Source organism: Suillus fuscotomentosus (assembly GCF_016647785.1).
Source record: "Suillus fuscotomentosus strain FC203 chromosome Unknown F5891scaffold_95, whole genome shotgun sequence".
Taxonomy (NCBI): domain Eukaryota; kingdom Fungi; phylum Basidiomycota; class Agaricomycetes; order Boletales; family Suillaceae; genus Suillus; species Suillus fuscotomentosus.
In genome coordinates this window covers 37,996-59,413 of record NW_024539607.1, presented here as the reverse complement: position 1 = coordinate 59,413, position 21,418 = coordinate 37,996, and the positions used below count along the sequence as shown (strand labels likewise).

At 48.0% G+C, this 21,418-nt stretch overlaps 7 protein-coding genes across 7 annotated transcripts; 3 read left to right on the top strand and 4 right to left on the bottom strand.

Moving 5' to 3' along the window:
- Nucleotides 1-1,538: 1,538 nt before the first annotated feature.
- Nucleotides 1,539-3,906, bottom strand: F5891DRAFT_1196197 (uncharacterized protein; the record flags this gene model as incomplete). Its single annotated transcript, XM_041368265.1, has 9 exons — nt 1,539-1,840; nt 1,891-2,343; nt 2,396-2,533; nt 2,585-2,613; nt 2,667-2,907; nt 2,964-3,134; nt 3,190-3,418; nt 3,474-3,841; nt 3,897-3,906. 9 exons carry the CDS (start codon nt 3,904-3,906, stop codon nt 1,539-1,541), a joined length of 1,941 nt encoding a protein of 646 aa, XP_041219146.1.
- A 3,193-nt stretch (nt 3,907-7,099) lies between these two features.
- Nucleotides 7,100-7,996, bottom strand: F5891DRAFT_985717 (uncharacterized protein; the record flags this gene model as incomplete). Its single annotated transcript, XM_041377640.1, has 4 exons — nt 7,100-7,253; nt 7,306-7,374; nt 7,439-7,866; nt 7,928-7,996. 4 exons carry the CDS (start codon nt 7,994-7,996, stop codon nt 7,100-7,102), a joined length of 720 nt encoding a protein of 239 aa, XP_041219145.1.
- Nucleotides 7,997-9,478: 1,482 nt separating this feature from the next.
- Nucleotides 9,479-10,119, top strand: F5891DRAFT_1196195 (uncharacterized protein; the record flags this gene model as incomplete). Its single annotated transcript, XM_041368264.1, has 4 exons — nt 9,479-9,505; nt 9,559-9,645; nt 9,857-9,934; nt 9,991-10,119. 4 exons carry the CDS (start codon nt 9,479-9,481, stop codon nt 10,117-10,119), a joined length of 321 nt encoding a protein of 106 aa, XP_041219144.1.
- Nucleotides 10,120-10,468: 349 nt separating this feature from the next.
- F5891DRAFT_1196194 (uncharacterized protein) lies at nt 10,469-10,890 on the bottom strand (the record flags this gene model as incomplete). Its single annotated transcript, XM_041368263.1, has 2 exons — nt 10,469-10,714; nt 10,768-10,890. 2 exons carry the CDS (start codon nt 10,888-10,890, stop codon nt 10,469-10,471), a joined length of 369 nt encoding a protein of 122 aa, XP_041219143.1.
- Nucleotides 10,891-10,993: 103 nt separating this feature from the next.
- F5891DRAFT_1258611 (uncharacterized protein) lies at nt 10,994-13,213 on the bottom strand (the record flags this gene model as incomplete). The annotated part of the gene is made up of 4 exons (XM_041370092.1): nt 10,994-11,881; nt 11,943-12,282; nt 12,346-12,613; nt 12,919-13,213. 4 exons carry the CDS (start codon nt 13,211-13,213, stop codon nt 10,994-10,996), a joined length of 1,791 nt encoding a protein of 596 aa, XP_041219142.1.
- A 3,708-nt stretch (nt 13,214-16,921) lies between these two features.
- F5891DRAFT_962744 (uncharacterized protein) lies at nt 16,922-18,325 on the top strand (the record flags this gene model as incomplete). The annotated part of the gene is made up of 2 exons (XM_041375940.1): nt 16,922-17,578; nt 17,636-18,325. The coding sequence occupies 2 exons, from the start codon at nt 16,922-16,924 to the stop codon at nt 18,323-18,325; spliced, it is 1,347 nt and encodes a 448-aa protein (XP_041219141.1).
- A 480-nt stretch (nt 18,326-18,805) lies between these two features.
- F5891DRAFT_1258604 (uncharacterized protein) lies at nt 18,806-19,701 on the top strand (the record flags this gene model as incomplete). The annotated part of the gene is made up of 6 exons (XM_041370091.1): nt 18,806-18,938; nt 18,974-19,101; nt 19,166-19,271; nt 19,346-19,374; nt 19,411-19,467; nt 19,525-19,701. The coding sequence occupies 6 exons, from the start codon at nt 18,806-18,808 to the stop codon at nt 19,693-19,695; spliced, it is 624 nt and encodes a 207-aa protein (XP_041219140.1). The 3' UTR covers nt 19,696-19,701.
- Between the last annotated feature and the right edge of the window lie 1,717 nt (nt 19,702-21,418).

Below are 21,418 nucleotides of genomic sequence, written 5' to 3'. Positions count from 1 at the left end.
AAGGAGCGTTCTCTGCAGAGGGTTGAAGAAACGGTTTTGGTATGGTGGATTGGCTATTTACAGTGCTGGAGCTGCGGGACTCCAGGGAAGTACCACGGCAATCAGTTACAAGGGGAGAGAGATTGGTGGATGAACAAGTGGTAGGGGTATTTGTTGACTTGTACGATGAAGAGCATCGTACCTTCAGAGTTTTGATAGGAGATCGCAAAGGAAAGAAATGGGCGGCAAATTTGGAGCCCAGTGACAGCGGCGACACGTTGAATGGAGGTCTCGGAAGGGTAGAAGGGAGCCGTTCGTCAGAGGGAGGTCCGTCTGCAGTTGAAGCAACGGACAAGAGCCTACAGCAATATGCGATCAGCCTTTCATGAAAAGTAATGATAGTCTTAGCAAAAAATGAATGTACAGTCCAGGACTGTGGCTATACACCCTGCTTCCATGTTTTGCTGGATGGGTATGATATATAAGCATATATACCAGCATAATAGACCATAGGTCGCTAACCCACCCTCGTTGGTCAAGATATCATTCTTGACCATGAAGTGGGCGAGTGAGAAACTGGAAAAAGGACACTACGAGCCCACGGACAGGGAAATATATACGTTGAATGTCATGAGGGCGTTGCGAACCATTCGGATCAATTGGGCCGCCCCAACGCTCCACAACTGCTCGCACGCAATTGGTTACAGACCTTCAATGTCCCCGTGGTATTAGTGACACATTGCAACCATTTATTCTCCATGTCGTTAAACTCACGTGACAAAGCCAGGAAACAATCACCTGCGACACTACCCCTTCAGGGCAACATATGGGGCTTAAAGAAAGGAAGATAGTGTCTCAGATAAAGCATTCTTTGGATCTGTGATACCTGCAGTTACGCAACTTTAATAAAGGGTCACTTCGAAAAATTAAGATCTCACACTATCTGTACCCCGGTTTTGCATCACGTCATGACATTGGAGTACTTTACACATTGGTGCTCGTTTTATTTTTCCTGTGAAATTCACTTGACTCATTTCGCAACAGAACACGGGTCACTCATCTTTTAGTATACATAGGACCATTGTACCTCCGCGGCCCACGAGTATCAAAACAATCAATTTCATTTTTTCTGTACCAGTGCAAGGGAATTCCAATGATGTAAAGGAACTCACAAGATTTACATAATTGGTCACTCAAACTTAAAATCCGGATCTCCCTGAACCGGCGTAAACAGCCAAGCTGGTTGTAAAGTCAGGTTGATTCAGGGTTAAACGTTCAACAAGACTCAAAAATGGTAGTGAAAAACCCTAGAAATGCTTTAGAAACCCGCATACTTTTCAGCTGTGTAAGTGGTTTGAGCGAAAACTCCAAGTACCGTCGTACTCCTCTCCCACGTCTGAAGAATAAGGTTCATGAAAGTCACCTTGGATGTTTGATATACGGTAGTGGAGTAAGTACAATCTATAGAGTAACATGAGTCCATCAATGTCACATCAAAAGGTTCGAGGATGGCGGAAATGTGAAATGGATGTTAGCCAAGAGAAAGCACGAGCAACGCGTCACGCGTGTGTTCGTGTGGATGTACTCCGTTTAGGCAGGATGACATCCCTAGCATGGACATCAAGGGTAACGTGTATATCGTGATATTTCCACAAGTCAATTGCCTCCATTTTGGCCACCCCGGCTGTATCGTTCGGAAGCCAGATGATCGGTGGTGGGGCAAGCAACTGGGGCGGATACATGATACCTGACATCTCTTCGGCATGGTCCCCAAAGGATAACGGAGGAAGGTGGGGAGGAGCATCAGGATGCGTTCTGGCAGCTCGCTCTGTAGCAATTAGATCATCCAGAGTTTCCGTTCCTATAAGACTATATCAGTACTTTGATGATGTTTCAAACAAATGTGCGTACGAAGTGGTAGAGGACAACGATGATTTGAAGCTGATGGCATAACCGCTAACGTGAGAGACATCATTTCGAGGACAGAAGCCATCGACCCCCTTGTGCGGTTCCCTCTAGCGGTGATCATGCTGCGATTCTCGTCATCGGTATCAGTACGATTATCTGATTCCAACGCCCTGCGAAATAATCTAAGAGACTCTTGGGTGCTCTCAGGTAACGCTTGGAGGCTTGCAAGCCTCGTTTTGTGCATGGTGTACACTTCTACTATCACCGCCACAACGAGAGCTATGCCCACAAGTATTCCTCCCTCTATCCAGAGCCGCCGACTGAGCAAAATTAAACCGAGGAGTAGAGGCTGGAGCGCAAGGAGTGTACCCAATCGCTTTAGCAACCAGATCTGGAGAAGCCCCCAAGTCTCCGAAAGAGTTCGGGCATAAACATATCCAATGAGATATCTATGAGCTATGGAGTGGTCATTTCACTGTGCGGAATGGCAAGGTACAAAATGACGCACCAACAAGAGCCAAAAACAGAAGAATTACAATAGCCGGCCCGATCAAAGGGAAAATGAGAGAAAATGCAGATGCAAAAACCATGGATAGTATACAAGCACTTGCAGTATAAGAAGCATCGTAAGTCGTCGGATATACAGCTAGTCAATGAGATAAGTTTAATGCAATCGAAATCGAGTCAGGAGCCATACCTCGGAAACGCTGTCTTGGGTGACGGCGTCTTGTTCCGAATGAAGAACAGACCACAATCGGAGGGGTTGTAACAACATTAACCCAGGGAATAGGACAGCAACGTTGATAATGAGAACGAAAGCGAAAGCGCTCATATAGACACAACCGGTTGCGACCGTTTTAGCGATGTCAACCCCATGACTAAATGCCTCTAACGCGAAAAGGAGAGCACCGGCAGTGATGGTAAATGCGGCAACCACGACTGTTATGGTGTAAAACACAAGTTTGACCGCGAGCATTCGAACTCCGGACACGGATACGACACCACTCCATCCAGCTGCCCCTACATCATACCCTGATGAGTATTGCACAGGGTGAGCATGCCATGAATGTGCTTACGTTTTATGATCCCGAGTGCAATCACAGTGAAGAGTGCAACACCAATTGCGGGAGCAAGAGAAGTTGCTAATCCAGAGACAAGGTTCCCATGGTCTGAAAGGGGGCGAAAGAAAGGTAAATAATGCTCCACACTCGAAGCAGCGTTGAGGGCAAGTCCCGCAACAGCCGTGACTATACAGAGTTCAACACCGATATTCCCTCACTATATAGGAAAAATGCGACTCACGGCCAGCGGCAAGGAGTATATTAACCACTGCCATAACCAACCAAAATGCTGCAGAATCCAGCAGCGTCGTTTCGTTCTGTAGGGTATCCCAACGCACGTCTTCCTTTGCCCTACCCTCTATCAGCTCCACACCATGCATGTGGCGCAAACCACGCCCGATGATGATCCAACCCTTGACAGGCGCGCCATCGGCGATATCTGCATAGGAATCTTGCTGAGCTTCGGCAATCTGCATGTTGATGAGCTTCAGCCGGGAACGCCACTGGGCCTATTTCTGCATAGACAGCACCGAGATTATCGTAGTCAAGGTCAGAAGCAGGTCGGACAAACGGCTGTCTCGGCTGCAGGCGTAAATGAGGTGGTGGAACATCTTCAGCGGGAATGTTGCCCTTTGGTCGAATCCTTAGCGGAAAGGTCTCTCGGCGGTCGGATGAGGTATCAAGAAGTCTCTGAGGTTGCCTTCGGGGCGCAAGCTCTTCCTGTGGTCTGGGTGCTGGGCAAGCAGCAGGTCCCTTGCTCGACGGCTTGCCAAAATCAATCTCGTGCCTGAGGACGACCCAGTCGTCATCAAGAGATTGTCGAATGTCCGATGATCGAATGTCCGATGACGACTCGATTGTCGAATGTCCGATGATCGAATGTCCGATGACGACTCCACAGTTAGATATTCAGTGCCTGTCCCAGTTCCACCACCACTTTCAAATGACCCTCTGCCATGGTTTGGCCCGTAGTACTTTGGGTCAGGAACTGAGATCGACGGCTCTCCGAGTTCCTCCGTTTTTACATGGCTTCCTGATGGCATGGCATTGTAGGATGCCGAACCTCTCTCACTCTGCTGTTTGAATGAATCTGTCAGACGAATCGGCGTGTTGATGCTGTCGGAAAGTCTCCCGCCATTGACGTTTTTCAGGCCGCGTGATTTGTAGTACTGTGATGGAGCCACAAACGAGGTAGGGGCGAAAGACGAGTTAGCCTGCGCTGGGTTGTGTCTGCGATGGCGTGGACGGTTTCTCTGGAAACAATTGTTAGCCCAGGAGATATGGAATTGTACACTGAGGTTATCACCGATCCAACTAAAGCACGAGGCCTGCCTATGTGAGGTTTGGATTTTCAAATTTTGCATCATGGCATCTGGCTCAAGTTTTTCCCTCAGCATCCGCCTTGCTCAAATCCTGGCTATGCGCCAAAATAACCGAAAGTGATTAACTGACGAGTAATTGGTCCTCAATTGATATGGTTCACCGCTCAGCATTCATGCCTGGTATCACCACGTTTATAATCTATCTCAAAGTCCAATGTATTATTAGCTAGGGGCGGTGCTTATGAACCGAGCAAGCACTCAACAACCGATTTCAATCTATGTTTAAGTAATAATATCGTTGTATTCAAAAAGTCTGACGTATGACATATGGTATACAACAAAATAGATTAAATGTACTTGTATAGGGAAAGGTAGTGTGAAGGAAAATGAAACGCGCAGAACCAGGATGAACTAGGGAAGAGCAAGATATCACAGGCGTCCACGCGAGGCGCCGAGAATAACGAGGTGCGGGAGGTCGAAGTGAGCAGCGAGAGACCTTGGTAGGTCATGGCGGCAGCGTCAGGTTAGTTAGAGTACGAGGAAGGTTGTGGTTGAGTATGGGCAACACCAGATTTATGGAAGGGCGAGGAAGGGTCTGCGTTGGCATGCCAAGGTGGTGAGAGGCTGCAGAATGTTGCCCTTCGAGTATGTGGCTGTAGAAATGTGGGAGGTTGTGTCAGTGACAGCACCAGTGCCACAGGAGGTAGAAGGAGCGAGCAACCCCGCAAGGAATGCACAGGAGGTCAAAGTGATGAATGAAAGACTGGGGCAGGTTGTGCTGGTAGTGCCATCCTAGCAGGAGCACGAAGAAGACCGGTCAACGATAACCTTCACTTTGATGGCGGCGCCAGGGCTGTGCGAGATTCTGGGGAGGTTGTAGTTGGGTGTGTTGAGTAGGTCACTAGGTTACTGCGTCAAGGGCGTGGCAGGAAAAGTGGTGCCGGTGATTCTGTGAAAGGGTGGGTATCAACATTGTCGACGACGAGGAAAAAAGAAAGACAGTCAGCAAGCCAAGAATTTATAATATCAAACTAACATCACCGCCGACGTCCTTGGGGCCTTTACCAGGACTAAAATGACCGGCTGCTCAGACTTTTTGCCAACCCGGAGTCATAACAGGGTGCTCGACACTCCTTGGAAGGATGGTGCCAAATCAAGGAGGGACGGCATCGGGAAATATCGGCTGCCAATAATTATGATAATCAGGCCACCCAAACTAAAATGCGATCATTCGGAATGTGATTAAAGGGTTCAAGAATCGAGGGGTAACTCACATGCGAGGGCGATGACCAAGTAGAGTAGAGGGTAAGAGGCATGAGATCTTTCATATGATTCGACTTTCCTTCCCTAAAACGAGTTAACGCTTGATGGGACTGACATGTGGTGAAAGGGAGACCGAGATGATTAATAGGTTGACAAGGAAGGTGATGGCATTGTGTAGGGTTAGGGTTAGTCCATATAAGGCGATCCGTTCCAGAACGGATCGCCTTATATGGACTAACCCTAACCCTTATGGAACAACTGTAAATGGTTGCACTCGAATCTTACTGGCCACCATTCAATCAATGATTTGCGAGCATGCGAGCTGCAGAGTTGAGAAGGAAGAATCATGCACCAGCAGAAGATAACAAGTCCGAGTCACCCATATGTTTCCTGGCCATCAGATTATTTTTTTTACTGATCACCGAACATTTCATATTCAATGTTCACATGAAGGCCTCAGCGGCCACGAGTCTGCAGTGATTAGTGGTGCGTCGCTCTCTCAATAACACAAGGCAAGTTAACATACCATATTCCATCAGTACCTATACAGTATGTATCACTACAATTGTTCGAGAAGCTGGCCTCGACGACCTACTTTTGAATTCAAAGGTGAGTTGATGTACATATCTCATTGTATATTTTCACAACTGAATGCGCTCTGCCAGGCCAACAAGTTGGCACTCTATGTACGTGTCTAGACTAGTGCTACACAACCTCCAGTCCAACGACATCCGCCTGCTTATCGGGTGCCCCAAGGTTTTTTCGACGGAGTTCCACCAAATGGTTCTCATGTATGTCATCACGATTCACTATCAATTCGATTTGTTTTCCTGACCTCTGGCATGTCCTCAGTCCTCTGCACTAAGGCGCGCTGGCTCCTCAGTATCGCCTGGCAGACACTTTTCGGTCCTTGCAGGTACTCGAGCCGCAGCCTGGTCTAGCTCGAGCCCCGGCTTTAGGCAGGCTGATCAAGTTGTTGCACATGACGACGGTATGTGAACAAACCCATTCTGCTACTACTTACTGATGTTTAGTACATGAACAGGACATCACACGAGCACATTCTGCCACTACTGATCAGCACAGTGCCATGGATTCCGAGTCTGATGCTGAGGATACAGGTCTGAGTCGTCTGACCAACCTGATGGAGATATTGTAGTGGGTCGAAGCGCAAGACTGAGGAACCTGGCGCAGCCGAGAGTCTCATGTTCCTCGATATTGAGGGTATGGCGGAGGAATGATGAATAGTACTGGTCATTAGTTTGTATTTTCTAGATTTGAGATTCAATGATATGCTTGATGACATTGGATCAATTGGACAACGGCCTGAAAATACTGTTCTTATTGTCGCGAATTGAGATCCAATTGGTGAAAATCTTCAAGGGACTCAAATAATTTGTTGAATGCTCGCAGATTGATGCAAATTGGATCACATTGGATCCGATTCGATTTAAGAATGAGGATTTCCCTGATGTACCAAACTACTAGTAGGCTGCGTACATGATTGATACTCAACTTTACACTTCCGAGTCTTTCTAGATTTCTGTGTTGTTTACAATGTACTCTTTACAACTCATGGCATGCTCCATGCGACCCAAAAGTCCCATAACCACCGCTGCTGGCAGTTTCAATGGATAGAGGGGAATTAGTGCCTTCGCTTGAAGTTGAACTGGCATTTGAACTGGCATCTTCAGACTCTGCCTCGTCTGATGTAAGGATGCTTGGCCCTGGATAAGTCACAAGTATGAGCAGATCTAGGGAAGAGAACTTACCAGAGACCGGGTCTGGAGGAATGCTGTGCTGTTGCTTCGGGAATTGAAGTGGGAGAGTTGTCATGGAGGCTACGGGAACCAGTGACAAAATGAGGTTGACGCAAAGAGTTGTATTGTAGCAGGCAGTACTTACCAGGTGCACAAGTTCTTGTGCAGTTGATTTTCTATGGCCTTGAGACGAGGACGCTGTATCTCTAAGACCTTGTCAATGACACGGGAGTGAGCCACCCTGGCCCATGAGTCAAAGTTTGAATGGATCGAATCCGCTAGCCTTTGGAAGTCCACTACAAGGCCACCAAATTGATGGGACAATTTGTCGAGGTTATGGACCATAGCCTGCTTCAGGGTTGGATCATGTGGCGGCAAGGAAGCTACATTCTCCTGCAAGGCCTTCACATCCTGCTGTATGGACGATACATCTCGCCCCACATCTTGCCCCAGAATGGCGATATCCTGGTGCAAGGAGTTGGTTTTCTGGTCCAGATCACAACGTAGGGAAGTTACATCTTTCCCTAGGATGGCGATATCCTGGTGCAAGGAGTTGATATCCCGTTGCAAGTCCTGCCGCAAGGAGGTTAGCTAAGTCTAATTTGCAATGCCTTAGTTGAATTTTTGGACATACTGATTGGGCGACTTGCATCTGCGTTTGGAGGTTGCTCAACAGAGAGATCACTTGTTCAAGGCTGGACATAATGTAGTGCATGACTGAGATGGGTTCAGCAGATTTTATGATATGGTGTACATGGCAATCACCGATCATATGACGCTACCTTTGTCTTGCTACCGTGGGGTACTCGTAACTAGTTGTGGGATTGTCACAGAGCCAGGCGGTGTACAACCTCCTGCCTGATGGGGATATACAGTAGGTCACTGGCAAAATTTTCACGCGCATCCAACTCATTACCGTTGACATGACCTAGGGAGAATTCTTGAATTCTGGCATGAGTTGATACATATTTCTCCATTGAGATATGTTTTTCGCCATCAGTAAGATGTATGTCAAATTGCCAACTGACCGAGCATCCAGATTAATGCAGACTCCAAGCCTAGATCCTCTCACTTTAATGTACATCCTTCATTGCCATTAGCTGGCCTTGAAAGGTCTTGTATCTGCCAGTCAGCAGTGGATGAGCCAGTCAGCAGCGGATGAGCCACCGGAAAGCGCAAGTACCCTCGATACCTGCGGGTATACCCATGCTAATGCCTAGGGCCCAACTCCGACTCCGACTATCATGTTCAGATGATCCACTGATATTCTTCTCCACACAGTTAATTCCTCTCGCCGAGTTTTGAATGAAGGCAGACCACTCTGGGTGCGTACAGTAGCCTTATAATTCATGGTTTGTGCACGATTTGACTTCCCGCTTTGCTAGCTCTGAAACCCCACAAACTCATCACCCAAAGTACCTGCTGTAACCCGTTCACCATAGGTATGACTATCTGCTGCTTATTTGATTCAAATCTGACTTTATTTTAGTGGGTTGCATGCCTAGATATTCCTTTCGCAGATTTTCTGCTCCATTCAGCTTCTTTTCCGATGAGGCGTGGGTATTGGCATCGTCCGGACAAGCAGAGGATCACCTTCTGATGATTCATCTTAGCCAGAATCACTGACAGAACGGGTCGAGGTGAGTTGGTGTACTCAAGTTGTCTGGTACTTGATTTTGGACTTGCAGGATATTTGTGCGTTTATGTGGACGCAATCTCTCCCGATCAGATATAAATCATCTGCATCATGATATAATGTTCACCTGAACTCGCAGATATGCTCACACGCACAACCTCCGCAGAATATTCCTGACATTCCTTCGAATTCGAAACGATCGATGGGCCCGACTTTACTAAGTGCAAATAACGCGTTAGGAATCTCCACCGCAATCTCGCACCGCACCAAGAAATCGGTGCCTTTGCATCACGTCTGCACGTTCGCTACTATCGCAGATTATGTTCACATTTGCAGTGGAGCATCATGGGAACTATTCACTATTTTCTCCCCCGATTCAGATGAGTCGACGTCCATCATCCTCAAAATAGCAGGCCTAGAAGATACCTGATGTGAGTGTCAACTTGACTCCCACTCGCTATCTCATTCCCAATGACTGTCAGGCACAAAAATCTGAACTCAAAAAGAAAGTATGTATATCTCCTGGCTTCTCAAGAATGAAACACGCTAATGGCCCACATGCACAAGCTATCAGATGTACGCTGCGTCTTGTTCTGACCTTCATATTGATCCTGATATCGACATTCCAGGCTAATGTTACGCGACGTCCGCCCATCTGTCCAGTACCATGTCAAGTGCCACCAGGCTTTTTCGATAACGTGCAAGGCAGTGGTCCTGTGCGTTACCACCATTCACCTGCACTACTTGCTCTGACATTCATATTTTCAATCTTCCACTACCCTCTGTCTCCATCTTGATCCCTCTGTACATCGCCTCCGCAATGCTTTTGCACTGTCCTGGGGTTCACGTTCACGTGCGCTTTTCGCTGACCTTCACTCGCTCTCCCACCGTTCCCCACCTAACACCGATGAACCAAATGAAGCTCAGCAACGTCCACGGGGACCTGGTACCTCCTTTCGTCCCAATACTCCTGTTGTCGACGTTCCTGCACTAGATGACAAGAAGGTATGTCATTTTGGGGATGTGTTATCAATAGCTAGTGTCTCAAGTTTTATCTGCAGGCACTCTATGTTGCTCGGCCGCCTAAACGAGCTAGCGACAAAGCAAAATGCGTCGACAACTCCAAATGGTGGGCTCGTGTTGTGCTGTTCCTCTGCTGTGTGTCTCCGTCCAACGACGACGGTCACTGATGGTGTTAGAACATGGACGATCGCATTTACATTGATATCCTCTTTTCATTGTATCTCAGCGTTCTTCAGTTATCGTTAATGACAATCATTTGCGCCTCGCATTCTAATTTGTCTGTAAAGTGACAGGTCCATTTGCACGCCAGTCTGCGAGGACTGTCTCGCTTGGAGGGGCTCAGTATGACTTGATCCCACAAATTTATCCAGTTACTATATGCCGAAATGACGCCTTCACTGGCGGATCTTTCAGCCCCGGACGATATGCTTACTACAGCTATATGGAATAGGAGGATGTGGGGCGCGTACAAAGGTCGCCTGCGTGTGCGAAGCAGGGGCAGATTTGTGAGGCTGATCACATCTGTCGAGTGAGTGACTCCAAGCTTGATTTGATGACATCCGGGTCCTGGCATCGAGTCAGCCATGTTACAGACGAGACGTTGATATCAGGACGCGTGCATTGGTCGAAGACTGCAAACAGTAGCTCCATATCCCGCTCAAGATCGAGATCAAGCTGTGTACGGGCAGAGTCAAATGTAAGGCGGAGAGCATCAATTCCTAATGGAAGTGTTGCATCCACAAGCCAGAAACGGCAATGCGCCTGCTAGCGGTGAGGACCTCAGGTCGCCTGGCAAGATTCCGGCACTGGCGAACACGGAAGTAGATGACCTGGAGCAGGATTTGATGGAAGGGCACGGACAATTGTCCAAGGAATGACTGAGAAGGAGGTTGCGCCTCATTCAACAAGACTTTGTGTATGTTATCCACGAGGTTCATGAAAGACGTGATGTGCTTGTCGGTATCTGAATCAGAGAACCAGACCACTTCAAGAATTGATAGCAACAAGTTGAGTCGCGTGCCATGGAGTTTTGCCATCATATCACCTTTTCTTCAAAGCTAGGTCTCCGGATATCATGGCAGAGAGTGATAGGAGGTTCAAACGGATCTCTGGCACTGGCCGTACAAATGGCAACACTTGATGCAAAAGGAACTGCCACGACTTCGTCAAAGCCGTCTGAGCGTAGGTGAGGGAGAGATTGAGATTCAAAGACGTGATCCTCTTTTCCACCTCTTCCACTGCATTTGCCATATCATCACCCGACACGCACTGCTGCATACGACTGCGAAGAAGTGCTATGGAGAACATGAAGTCATCACCAAACTGCCGCTCGTCGCTGAGATCTTGCAACTGTAGGTGAGTGAGGGAGAGGCCCGGGAAGTCCTGCTGAAGCTGCGCGGCGAGTTTATCAGAAAGACTGGGGTCATACGATGTGCTCTTTGCTTCCAATATCAATTCGTTGAGTTGATCTTCGGACTTGAATGATGGGGCTAGCTTGCTGTAACTCAAGGGCTTCTTCGCGGGCTCACAGGACCCAGACTGTGGCTGAAGGAAGATGGCCTGTCCAATGACACGCACAGCATATGACTTCACCATGTTGCGATACGACTGAACAGATACTGCTTCGTGGAGACTTGATCGGCACTCGTCGTCCAATATGATGAATGTCTCTGTCTCGTAGTCAAGATTGGGACTAAGCTCCTCTTTAACAACAGCAACCACATTGGTCCAAAACTCGTCATTACCACGAGTAGTATCAATGAGATTTTTGTGTTCAAGCCCGTGTTGCCACACGACATAAATGAAGCGAAACACTGATGCTAAGAGTTGGGGATTGGCCTCCCACAAGTCTTTCCATCGACTGAGCGTTTCGTTAGCAACTTCGAGGGCGCTCATGTGCTTCTTTGAATCATCCTCTCCTTGCTCTTGCTTTTGTCAATCGGAATCGTCCTGTAACGAAGAGGTTGGCTAATGCTGGTTCCTTATCAACGGCAAAGGCTATGAAGTTCCAAACGGCATTACGCAGTGCGAGATCCTCACATGGGTGCTGTACAATTCGCACGAACGATACGACAGTGGCCTCTGGATTCGAGGGCTGAGTCACAGACAAGAATGCGCAGAGGGCATAAAGAACTCTGATCGACTCCAGCGGAACAGCTGTCCCAATATCCCACCCTTTAACATAATTTGCCAGGATGTCAACGGGATCTATTCTGGATCTAGTAGAATCCGTGAACCCAGCACCTCCCGCCACTCGCGCGCACAGAGCTTGCTCCGGAAGACACGGTTTTGAGGAATAGGGAATGGACTGCTTGTAGCTAAGGACTAGCCTAGTGTGACTGAGGTGTGACTCCAGTAGATAGATCAGACGTCTGGCATCGCCATAGCGTCACGAAGCGTAGAGGGTGCCGAGGATGTGGGGGGCAACCGCTATCGATGATACGAGCGGTTTGATGGTTGACGTCGTGGCCTTATGGAGAAGAACGTCAGCCAGAGCTTGGCTTAGGGCAGGGAAGGGACGATCGCCCAAAGCAGGTGGAGATTGCTTGAGAACGTAGTCATAAAACGAAGACAGTCGTCGTCCAATCTCAAATGTGTCGCCAAGCTGGGCATACTTCCAACTCAAGTGCTCCACCCATATCTCCCCATGGACGAACACTGCTGCTCAGAGTAGAACTTCATCCTTTGCCTGTTTAAGGCGTTAATTGTCAAGTGGAATTGTGAGCACGGACGCAAACGCTTCATGAAGGAGTTGTTGGACGATATTGAGCAATGCGAGAGTCATTGTATAGTGACCAGAGATCCGCTCTGCTGAAAGAGCGACTGCCGCGAAACCTGACGTACGACTAGGGCCAAACAGCACACTGGACGGATATAGAGTTATACACGCAGAGTGTATTTTGGCAAGGATAACAGTGCTGATAGAACACTCATCGCAAATGTGATTAGCTGGGTTCGCGAAAAACTTCGAGCTTGTGAGCGACTGAGGGCTTCCTCCAGAATCATTGTCGTGAGATGAATGAGGTCCGGCGGCTGATTGTCCGAAGAATTATTAGGGTCGCCACCGCTCGAGAGAGACTCTGATAGCTCTTCCGCCAGCTCTTCATTGTCTTGGATGACGCTGCGAATGAGGTCAAGAGCATCTGTCGCGAGTGCTTCATCACCCCCCTCATCGATCTCCATCTTGAACTCGTACCATAAAAGACTGTTTGGAAGTTGTGATACTCGCTTGGTGTCTCGGATTGGGTCCATGTATTCCATGATCGATAGCATAATATTCCTGAACACTGCAGTGACAAGTAAAATATTAAATGCAGGCTCGCGCGACTTTGGTTGTAGTGGGAACTCACCGATGTTAGTAGACTGTCATGACCACCTTGCAGGTGCAGGATTGTAGCAAGAATGGATATGGGAAGGTAAATGGCGAACGAGACAAACTGAAACCAAATGGGCCAAGAGTTGCTTGAGAAATTAAGATGGGCGAGGAGCCAAGCCCCGCAAGCAAAGCTGTGACAACTTTGAAAATTATGATTTGGATGAAATGCGTCCCGAAAGACGAAAACTCCACCATTAGGAGCGAGTTTGGGGTGCAAGAAGAGAGAAGAGGGAAATTTGGTTGAATCTGATGCACAGGCAGACCTTGGGAATGGATGAGACGAGGAAACGACGTTGCAGTGACATGATGGGGTGTCAGAGAAACTGATCGACAGAAGTAATGCGGCAATCTAAGATAAATAGTTTCCAGCCGAATTCGAGGGCCAGGAAGTAGCAACTGCACTATCATCATTGAATGGGAGGGGTTATATTCTGGAAGTTATGGAGATAGGAGTCGGACGCATGCACATATGTAGTGCTGTTGAGGAAGGCTGACTCGTAGGCAGCGTTCTCGCTGGAACAATGAAAGCGAACCGCCTCGGGTCTTGAGTGTCTATGAGAATTAACAGATTAGCGGGGTGAGGCACAATATAAGGGCACAATACACGCACCTCTGCAGCTTAAAGAAAGACACGCCCCATTAACCTCCAGTAAAATGTCACAACTCATCACGCCCCTTCGAGTGTTTGAAGATAATCGGGAGCGGGTAAAGGCAGTCGCAGTTTTCCATGATAAGCGACGGATGGTTATGGGCTCGGATGACTCGACCGTCTTTGGGACTTGAAGACAGGTGTTGTGTTGAAGAAGATGGAGGGGTATCGCAATTGGGCATAGGCATTGGCGATATTATGAGATGGTCAAATAATAGCAAGCGGTGGTGATGACGGAAAGGTGAAACTGGTGAATTCATCACCCAACCGCATCAGAACCCACTCTGGTGGCATCTACTCTTTGAATTTTTCTCCAGGTGGTACGGTGCTGGCCACTGGTTCATGGGACAGCATGGTGAAACTTTTGTGTACCAGAACGTGGCAAATGGGGAAGGAAAACCAATCTAGTACTGTGTGGCGTTCCTTCTGGTGAACTTCTTGCCATCGCAACATCAAATTTATAATCCAGGCACCTTAAAGGGAACACATTGCACTTTTACAACTGTTCATTTTGATGGTACGCGTCTTCAATCTTAGCAGGCGGACTATACACGAATGGGTTACAACAACCTAGCAGCCGGTCAGTCATCCCTGGAAAGGTCACATTACCAGTATCGACGTCATTGCCATTCATCTCGCTGGCACCCTCGTCGCTTTCACATCTGAAGACAAGGATGTCCGTCTCAGGCGGCTTTCAGATCGATGAACCATCGCCATCTTGCAGCATTCATCCCGACGTGTGTCACGTTCTCTGTACAAGGCGGCAAGCACATCCGTGACGGAGGCGCAAGTTGATAACAAGATTTTAGAGCGGGGGAAGTGCCTTACAAGCGGAGTTTCCATCCTTCTCGTAATGCAATTCGAGCATCCTTCCTGTTATTACGACAGCCCGCCGTGATGCATACATGACTGGGGACCTGTTCACTACTGAAGAGCTACTCGCACAAGAGATCCACGCCGACGCCAATGACTATACTTCCTATGCCAATCGCTCATTCCTTATGGCCCCAAAACACGCCCGGGATCACGCCCTTGAGGATGCAATCAAGGTGAGTTATACTGACCAGTGTTCTGCCGGTCAGTGAACCAAGTTCACGGTCATTGACCGGATTGCGTGGGAAAGCTGGCGAACTTCGTCGACGTTCATCTGAACACGACTTTCAGGAGTTTCCTGGTCCTACTGTAATGAACTATACTATATCTGGTCAATGCTAGAATCTTTGATTATCCTCGTGCCGCTTCACATATCATTACTCACATAAACGCATGGTTTTCGTGTGTTCGGTTCAAGGGCACGTTTTAAGGCTTATAACTCGAAGATGGACTCCCGACTTTCGACACACCATGAAGATCGGCAAGAGATCAAACCGAGGATGGTGGTGGGATCATTTCGTGGAGCACCCAGGTTATGCTGTCAAAGACCCAGCTTCGATGGTCAGTGGAAAGGCAAAGGTAGTGTGTGCTAGGCTCTATGAGCAACGTGTTGCGCATGAGCAGGCAATGGATGAGCAGCAGGTACACTTGGGCCAGCGAGATGCACCAAGGGATGAAGTGGCAATAGCAGGCACTCGTACGCAAGTTTGTTTTATAGCTTTCTGTTACTAACTTGGAGTACTAGTTTGGGCCAGTGGCCCGAATGATCCCCAACGCACCTGGTTAATCAGTCGGCCGACGACACTATTATGTCACTTGCGTGATTGCGCATTGCACTCTGAGGATGTCCGTTCGCAAGCACGGCTGGAATACCACCAATCATATTCACCACGAAAAGGTGCTCGTGTCCATCAGCCAAACATAACCTCAGCGTATCCCAGTGCTATACCTTCAATCATTCTCGCTGCCAGCCCACCATGCACACCAGATCTCAATAAGTCATCGACTATGCAGTCTGCACGTCCGAGTCTTCCCGCATTGCTGATTGCCGAGACTGACACAGCCTCGAGTTCTTCCAGTAGCCTTTACCGCGACTCTCTGTCTGTCAGTCCAAGTCCTGCCCTCTTGGAAGTCTCGTTACCCTCCTATCCAAAGCGCCAACGTCTAATCCAATCCGGTCAATACCACTCTGCTTCTGGCTCACTGCCACCTCTTTCCCCCATAGCGCTGGGCAACCAACTTAACGGCTTCGGCGACCAAGCTTGGACGGCTTCAGATCAAGCTGATTGGGAAATTGGGCTTGCAAGACTTACCGCAAGCGCCGGTTTGCCGCTGCGATGGATTGAGAACCACGAGTGGAAAGTATTATGCGACCGTTTTCTCCCAAAAGCGAAAATTCCCTCCGCAAAAGTCTTGACGCAGCGTGTCCTACCTCATGCCCTTGATATACTCAAAGGTACTGCTAAAGAGGAATGTCGAGGCGCTGACGCAACATTGCAATGCGATGGTTGGACCGGTGAAAATCACCACCATCTCCTGGGGTTTATGATGACTGCTCGCCGAAAGGTAAATCTAACTGCGGAGACTGTCAATCATTTTACTAATTGTCTATTTAGCTGCACACAATTAAAGTTCACGATGCTTCGATGGACCCTCACACCGCTGAAGAGCTTCTCAAGCAAATTGTAGACGCAATCAGCATAATCGAGTCCGAGTGGGGGGCAAGTGTTATTGCTTGCACCACAGATGCATCTGGAGAATCACGAAAAGCTCGACGTCTGCTTCAAGAGCGGCTACCCCACATCGTTGTTCCTAATTGCTTGGCTCATCAGGTATGTTGATTTTTGTGATTCGTCGCACTCACTGATTATGAATGACATAACAATAGTGGAATCTCATTGTTGGTGACCTTTTCAAGGTCAAAGACGACTACGGAATCTATGGAGACATGGCGCAAGAACTAATTACGTGGCTACGCAGCAAGACACGTGTGCTTGCTATTCTCCGTGAAATACAGATGGCGACAATCGGAAAGACACTTGCAGTTCTCAGGGCAGTGCTGACGCGTTGGATGTCTCATTATCTTGCCTATCGCCGTCTCCTTGAGCTTCGTCCTGCACTCGAATTGCTCGTAACGAAGCATGAAGCTGATTTGATATCAGGTGGAGATGCACGCTCACGCAAAAAGACTCAAACAGCCATTGCAACAATCAAAAACGCAACATTTTGGCATGCATTAGCACGGTATGGTGCAAAAATAAATTTCAAAATCAGAACTAATGCTCTCTGTAGATGGAAAACGTTGCTGGAGCCAATTTCCCTCATGACGAACGTTCATCAAGCAGCTCAGGCAAGACCCGAAAACGTCGCAATTTCATTCGGTTTTCTGCACTTTCGCTACTCCAAGATTGACAACGACACTGATCTTGCAGCTCGTATGGCAGTTCTTGCAAGCATTGAGCGCCGCTGGGGACAGTGCGACCAGGAGGTCTTTATTGCTGCCATCATCGTGAATCCTTTCTATAAGGTTTCTCCATTCCAGAATGTACCCCTCACAACGCGTGCGGGGCTTGCAACACTGTTTGCACGTCTTTGGCGCCGTTTTTACAACACTAACGATATACCACTCGATCTTTATACAGACTTGGACGACTATTTGAATAGCTCCCATGACTTCGCATTCATGGACAACTACAAGCTTTCACTGTTATATCGCGCAGAGAAGGAGGTATGCTTCATCAAACTGATTCTTTCAAGTTCAGAAGACATTGCTAACAGTCCTCAGGGTGTTTCAGTCGATCCGATTGATATATGGACAGGACTGTCACATCCTGGTTCAGCACGCCGGCCACTTCATACTATTGCCCAACGTCTTCTCTCGATTTGCCCAAATTCTGCCTCTTGTGAACGCCTGTTTAGCATGTTTGGCGCAATCCTCACAAAATGGCGCAATCGGCTCTCAACTGAGACACTCACCCTTCTGGCAGAACTCAAGATGTATGTTCACGAAGAGCATGTACGCAACGATGTGGTCAAGAAGCGGCTTCAACGCCGGTACTGTGACACCGAGGCCACTGACAAAGCAGAGCCTACTCAAGTAGTTCATGCAGTTGGCGACAATCTATCAGGAGAAAGCAGCGAACGGGAGCCACGCAGCCTCGCTTTCGATAGGCGAGGGATAAGTGATGTTGCAGCAGACCTTATCCGAGCCGTTCAGGAGGAGGAGGAGATTTCCACCACAGAATCAATGCACTCAGTCCCCATTGGTGCTGCTGGTGCCAGTGGTTCATTCTCCCGCATTGCTATCAGTGACTTACTCGACTATTCTCGTGCGGAGGAATGGTTGGGATCTTTTTATAAAGTCGCTATTCGAGGTTTGGATGCTGAGCTTGAGTTATATGAACTTCTTGACTTAGATGCCGAGGGAATTGATGATCCAGACTTTCCTCAAGTTGATGATGTTCTTGACGAGTAGATTCAAAAATTGAGTAGTGCTACCAGATGTTATAGTAGTAGTAGTCGAGTACTATCCATTCTGCAATTGTTGACGCACCGTGTACTGCGGCACTTTGAACCTGCTTCATCGTCCAATCAGACATGATTATCTAATATTCAAGCAGGACATCTGGCACTGCACGAGTTCAGTTCACTTGCATTCATGGGAAAGTTCGCAGGTGAACGTACATTGACTTTGATAAACGTACACTGACCGGCAGAACACTGATACTGACTCTCCCACTAAAGGCTAACTTTCATTCGTGATACAGTCGCATCAGCATTCGGCTCTCGTCGACAGGCTACATCTCCAAAGGCATCTCCCTTCGCGGAAAAGGTCACGTCCGGAAAGCAAGGATAGCATTCGTTCGACGTCACATCCATATTCACGAACCAAGATTCAGAAACCAACCATTTTCTTCTCTTAATAAAGGTACATTCAATTCGTCTCGCATTCTCCATGCTTGATTCCGTATTTCAGGTCATTGCACTCATCAATGCGAGGAAGCAATACTGCTCATGGCTGGCTGCCGCTTGTCCGAATACCGACCCTCTGGGTGTCGCGTCGCGGAAGTATCATGCGATCACGCTTGGTCATCAAACCTAACCTTTGTCGCTCACACATTAGACATGCTCGGAACCACAGTCCTGGATGGTGCGTGTTACGGCGAAGCTATGGACCACTTCACTACCGCTGTCAAGTCCACCGCTTTCTCATCAAATGTTATGTCTCAAACATGCGAGGACTTGGTCATGGTGCGTCGAGATGATGCATACCCAACACTTTCATTACTGAGTGCTCTTCGACCGGGAGTGCCAGGCATTCCTTTCGGCAGGTGAATCCGATGAAAACCTTGAAGCAGACCAATACGTGATGAATGCCGTTGACGAAACCGCGAAGTCTAGTTGCTTCGATTGGTCGAACGGTAAGTTTTCAGTAATGTCACTTGCGGTTATCACACTCACCCCCATTTCACTTGGAATTTAAGGAACAATATAGCGCATTCACAACCTATTACCGCTACTGCCGTATTCAAAACTTACCTACGACACCTATTCACCTAGCCACCACACCATGCGACGGCGCCCGTTGTCGATGTTCCGTTCACGAATGCTAAAGAGGTGCGTCGAGTCTATTTTTGTCGCCATGTCTTCGGTGCGTAACGCGTAGATCTACAGCGTAATGCTGCTACGGGTGTTCCTGGCAATGTCCCGGACATCGTACCTGATGAATATCTCGATACTACTCAACCAGACCCTGATATGCAACGGCAACAACGCCAGCAAACAGTAGCAGTACATATAGACCCTGGCGAACATGGAGGCGGGAAGTCCTGTGTCTGCTGCTAGCGCGTTTTGTCGACGTCCCTCGGATATTTCGGTTCTACTAGCGCTCGTGTTAATGCTGTAACATGTACGTGGACAGCACTTATTTCTATCAATAGGTAATGACTATCCTTTAGATTATTCTGCATCATCATTCATAGCTAATTCTAATAGGTAATACTCACGCGCCAAGGTCTCCAACTCCTATCTTTTCTAAAATTCATCCTGCAAGACGTCAAAAACTTAACTTGTTTTCGATAATGTAATATTAATGTGATCATGCAATTGCTTCTTGAATTTTGAATATGGAGTGTGTTACTTGGACCAACTTGTACATAAAGATTTCAATCTAACTATGTGCGGAAGCGCCCAAAGTATTCTTGCCGGCAATTGACCGAACATCCGCCGTCTGGGGAGCCACACCCTCCGTCCATCCATCACTAGCGTAACATTCTACACATCATTGGCGGTGGTCCGCCTACTATGTCCCCACTTGTGATCCCTGCAAGTATCAATGAATGCTGTGAGTATCGATATATCAACTCAGCATACCTCTTTGAGACATTTCGCTCTCAACAATGTGTCTATGGGCCGCAACGTGAGAGTCAGGAAGAGATCTAAGTATCTAGCTGAAAGGGGAACCGTTTTTAATGACCGCAATCTTGGGAACATGGATACTGTCTTGATGGGGAGGGCGGAAAGAAGGTGGAGATAGACTTTGGACGATAATCGTAATGAGCGCACACGGGCAGCGTGACGGAAGAATTGATGAGCCTCATTTAAATTCAGATATTAGTTTGACGCGTCGGAAGCATCGAGCTCGAGAGGACAAGACTTGGAGATACTGCGTTTAGATCCTCGTTCAATAAATGGAAGTTCGCACTCACCTTAAATCTACCGGGTGTAGCCTAGTACACAGCCTAACAGTGATGTTATCCCATTCAACTCAGCCCAAAGTCAATCCATTGTGGGCTCGTAAGAAGTTTTGCATTGGGAAAAGTGCGCTGGCGGATTCTGAGGGGGAGAGTAATAGACTGGAGACGGGGACAACTGGAAGCTCCGAGCCTCCGAAAACGGCTCGCACAGTGACATACTCCATTGGGATATCTGGGATGTATAATTCAGTCTGAGAAGAATGTTTGCGTTGCCGCTCTAGTTCACCAGAATATTATGTAATGGGAATATCGAACGCAGAAAGACACCAAAACACTTGATTGGCTCTCCTTGCATCTGCTACGTTTTGGTACACCACAGCTTTGTTGTATTGTCCCATGAACCAGTGGCCAGTACCATCCGGAGAAAAATCCACCAAGGTGATGGAGTGGGTTTTGATAGATTAAGTGATTCACCAGTTTTCTCTGTGCTAGGTGATGACCACCACCTGCTATCACCTGACCATCGCTGCCATTTACCACACCGCGCTGCTACGCCCCTCCATCTTTTTCAATACAACGCCTGTCTACAAGTCCCAAAGACGAAGTGTCTGGTCGTCCGAGGGTGTAACCTTGCGTTGCTTATTGGGGAACACTGCGACTGCATTTACAGCGCTCTTGTGGTCTACAAAATTTTGAAGGATATGGTGCTTGGAATGAGCTGCAACATTTTGCCGGAGGTTGATGATGTTGAGGGATTGCGGTCGTCTTTCTCTAAGCTGCAGAGGTGCGCGTATCGTTTCTATGCTGTTTTGCCACGCTAACCTACCTCATTTCCATTCAAGACATTAGGCGGTTAGCCATCACTGTTGCAG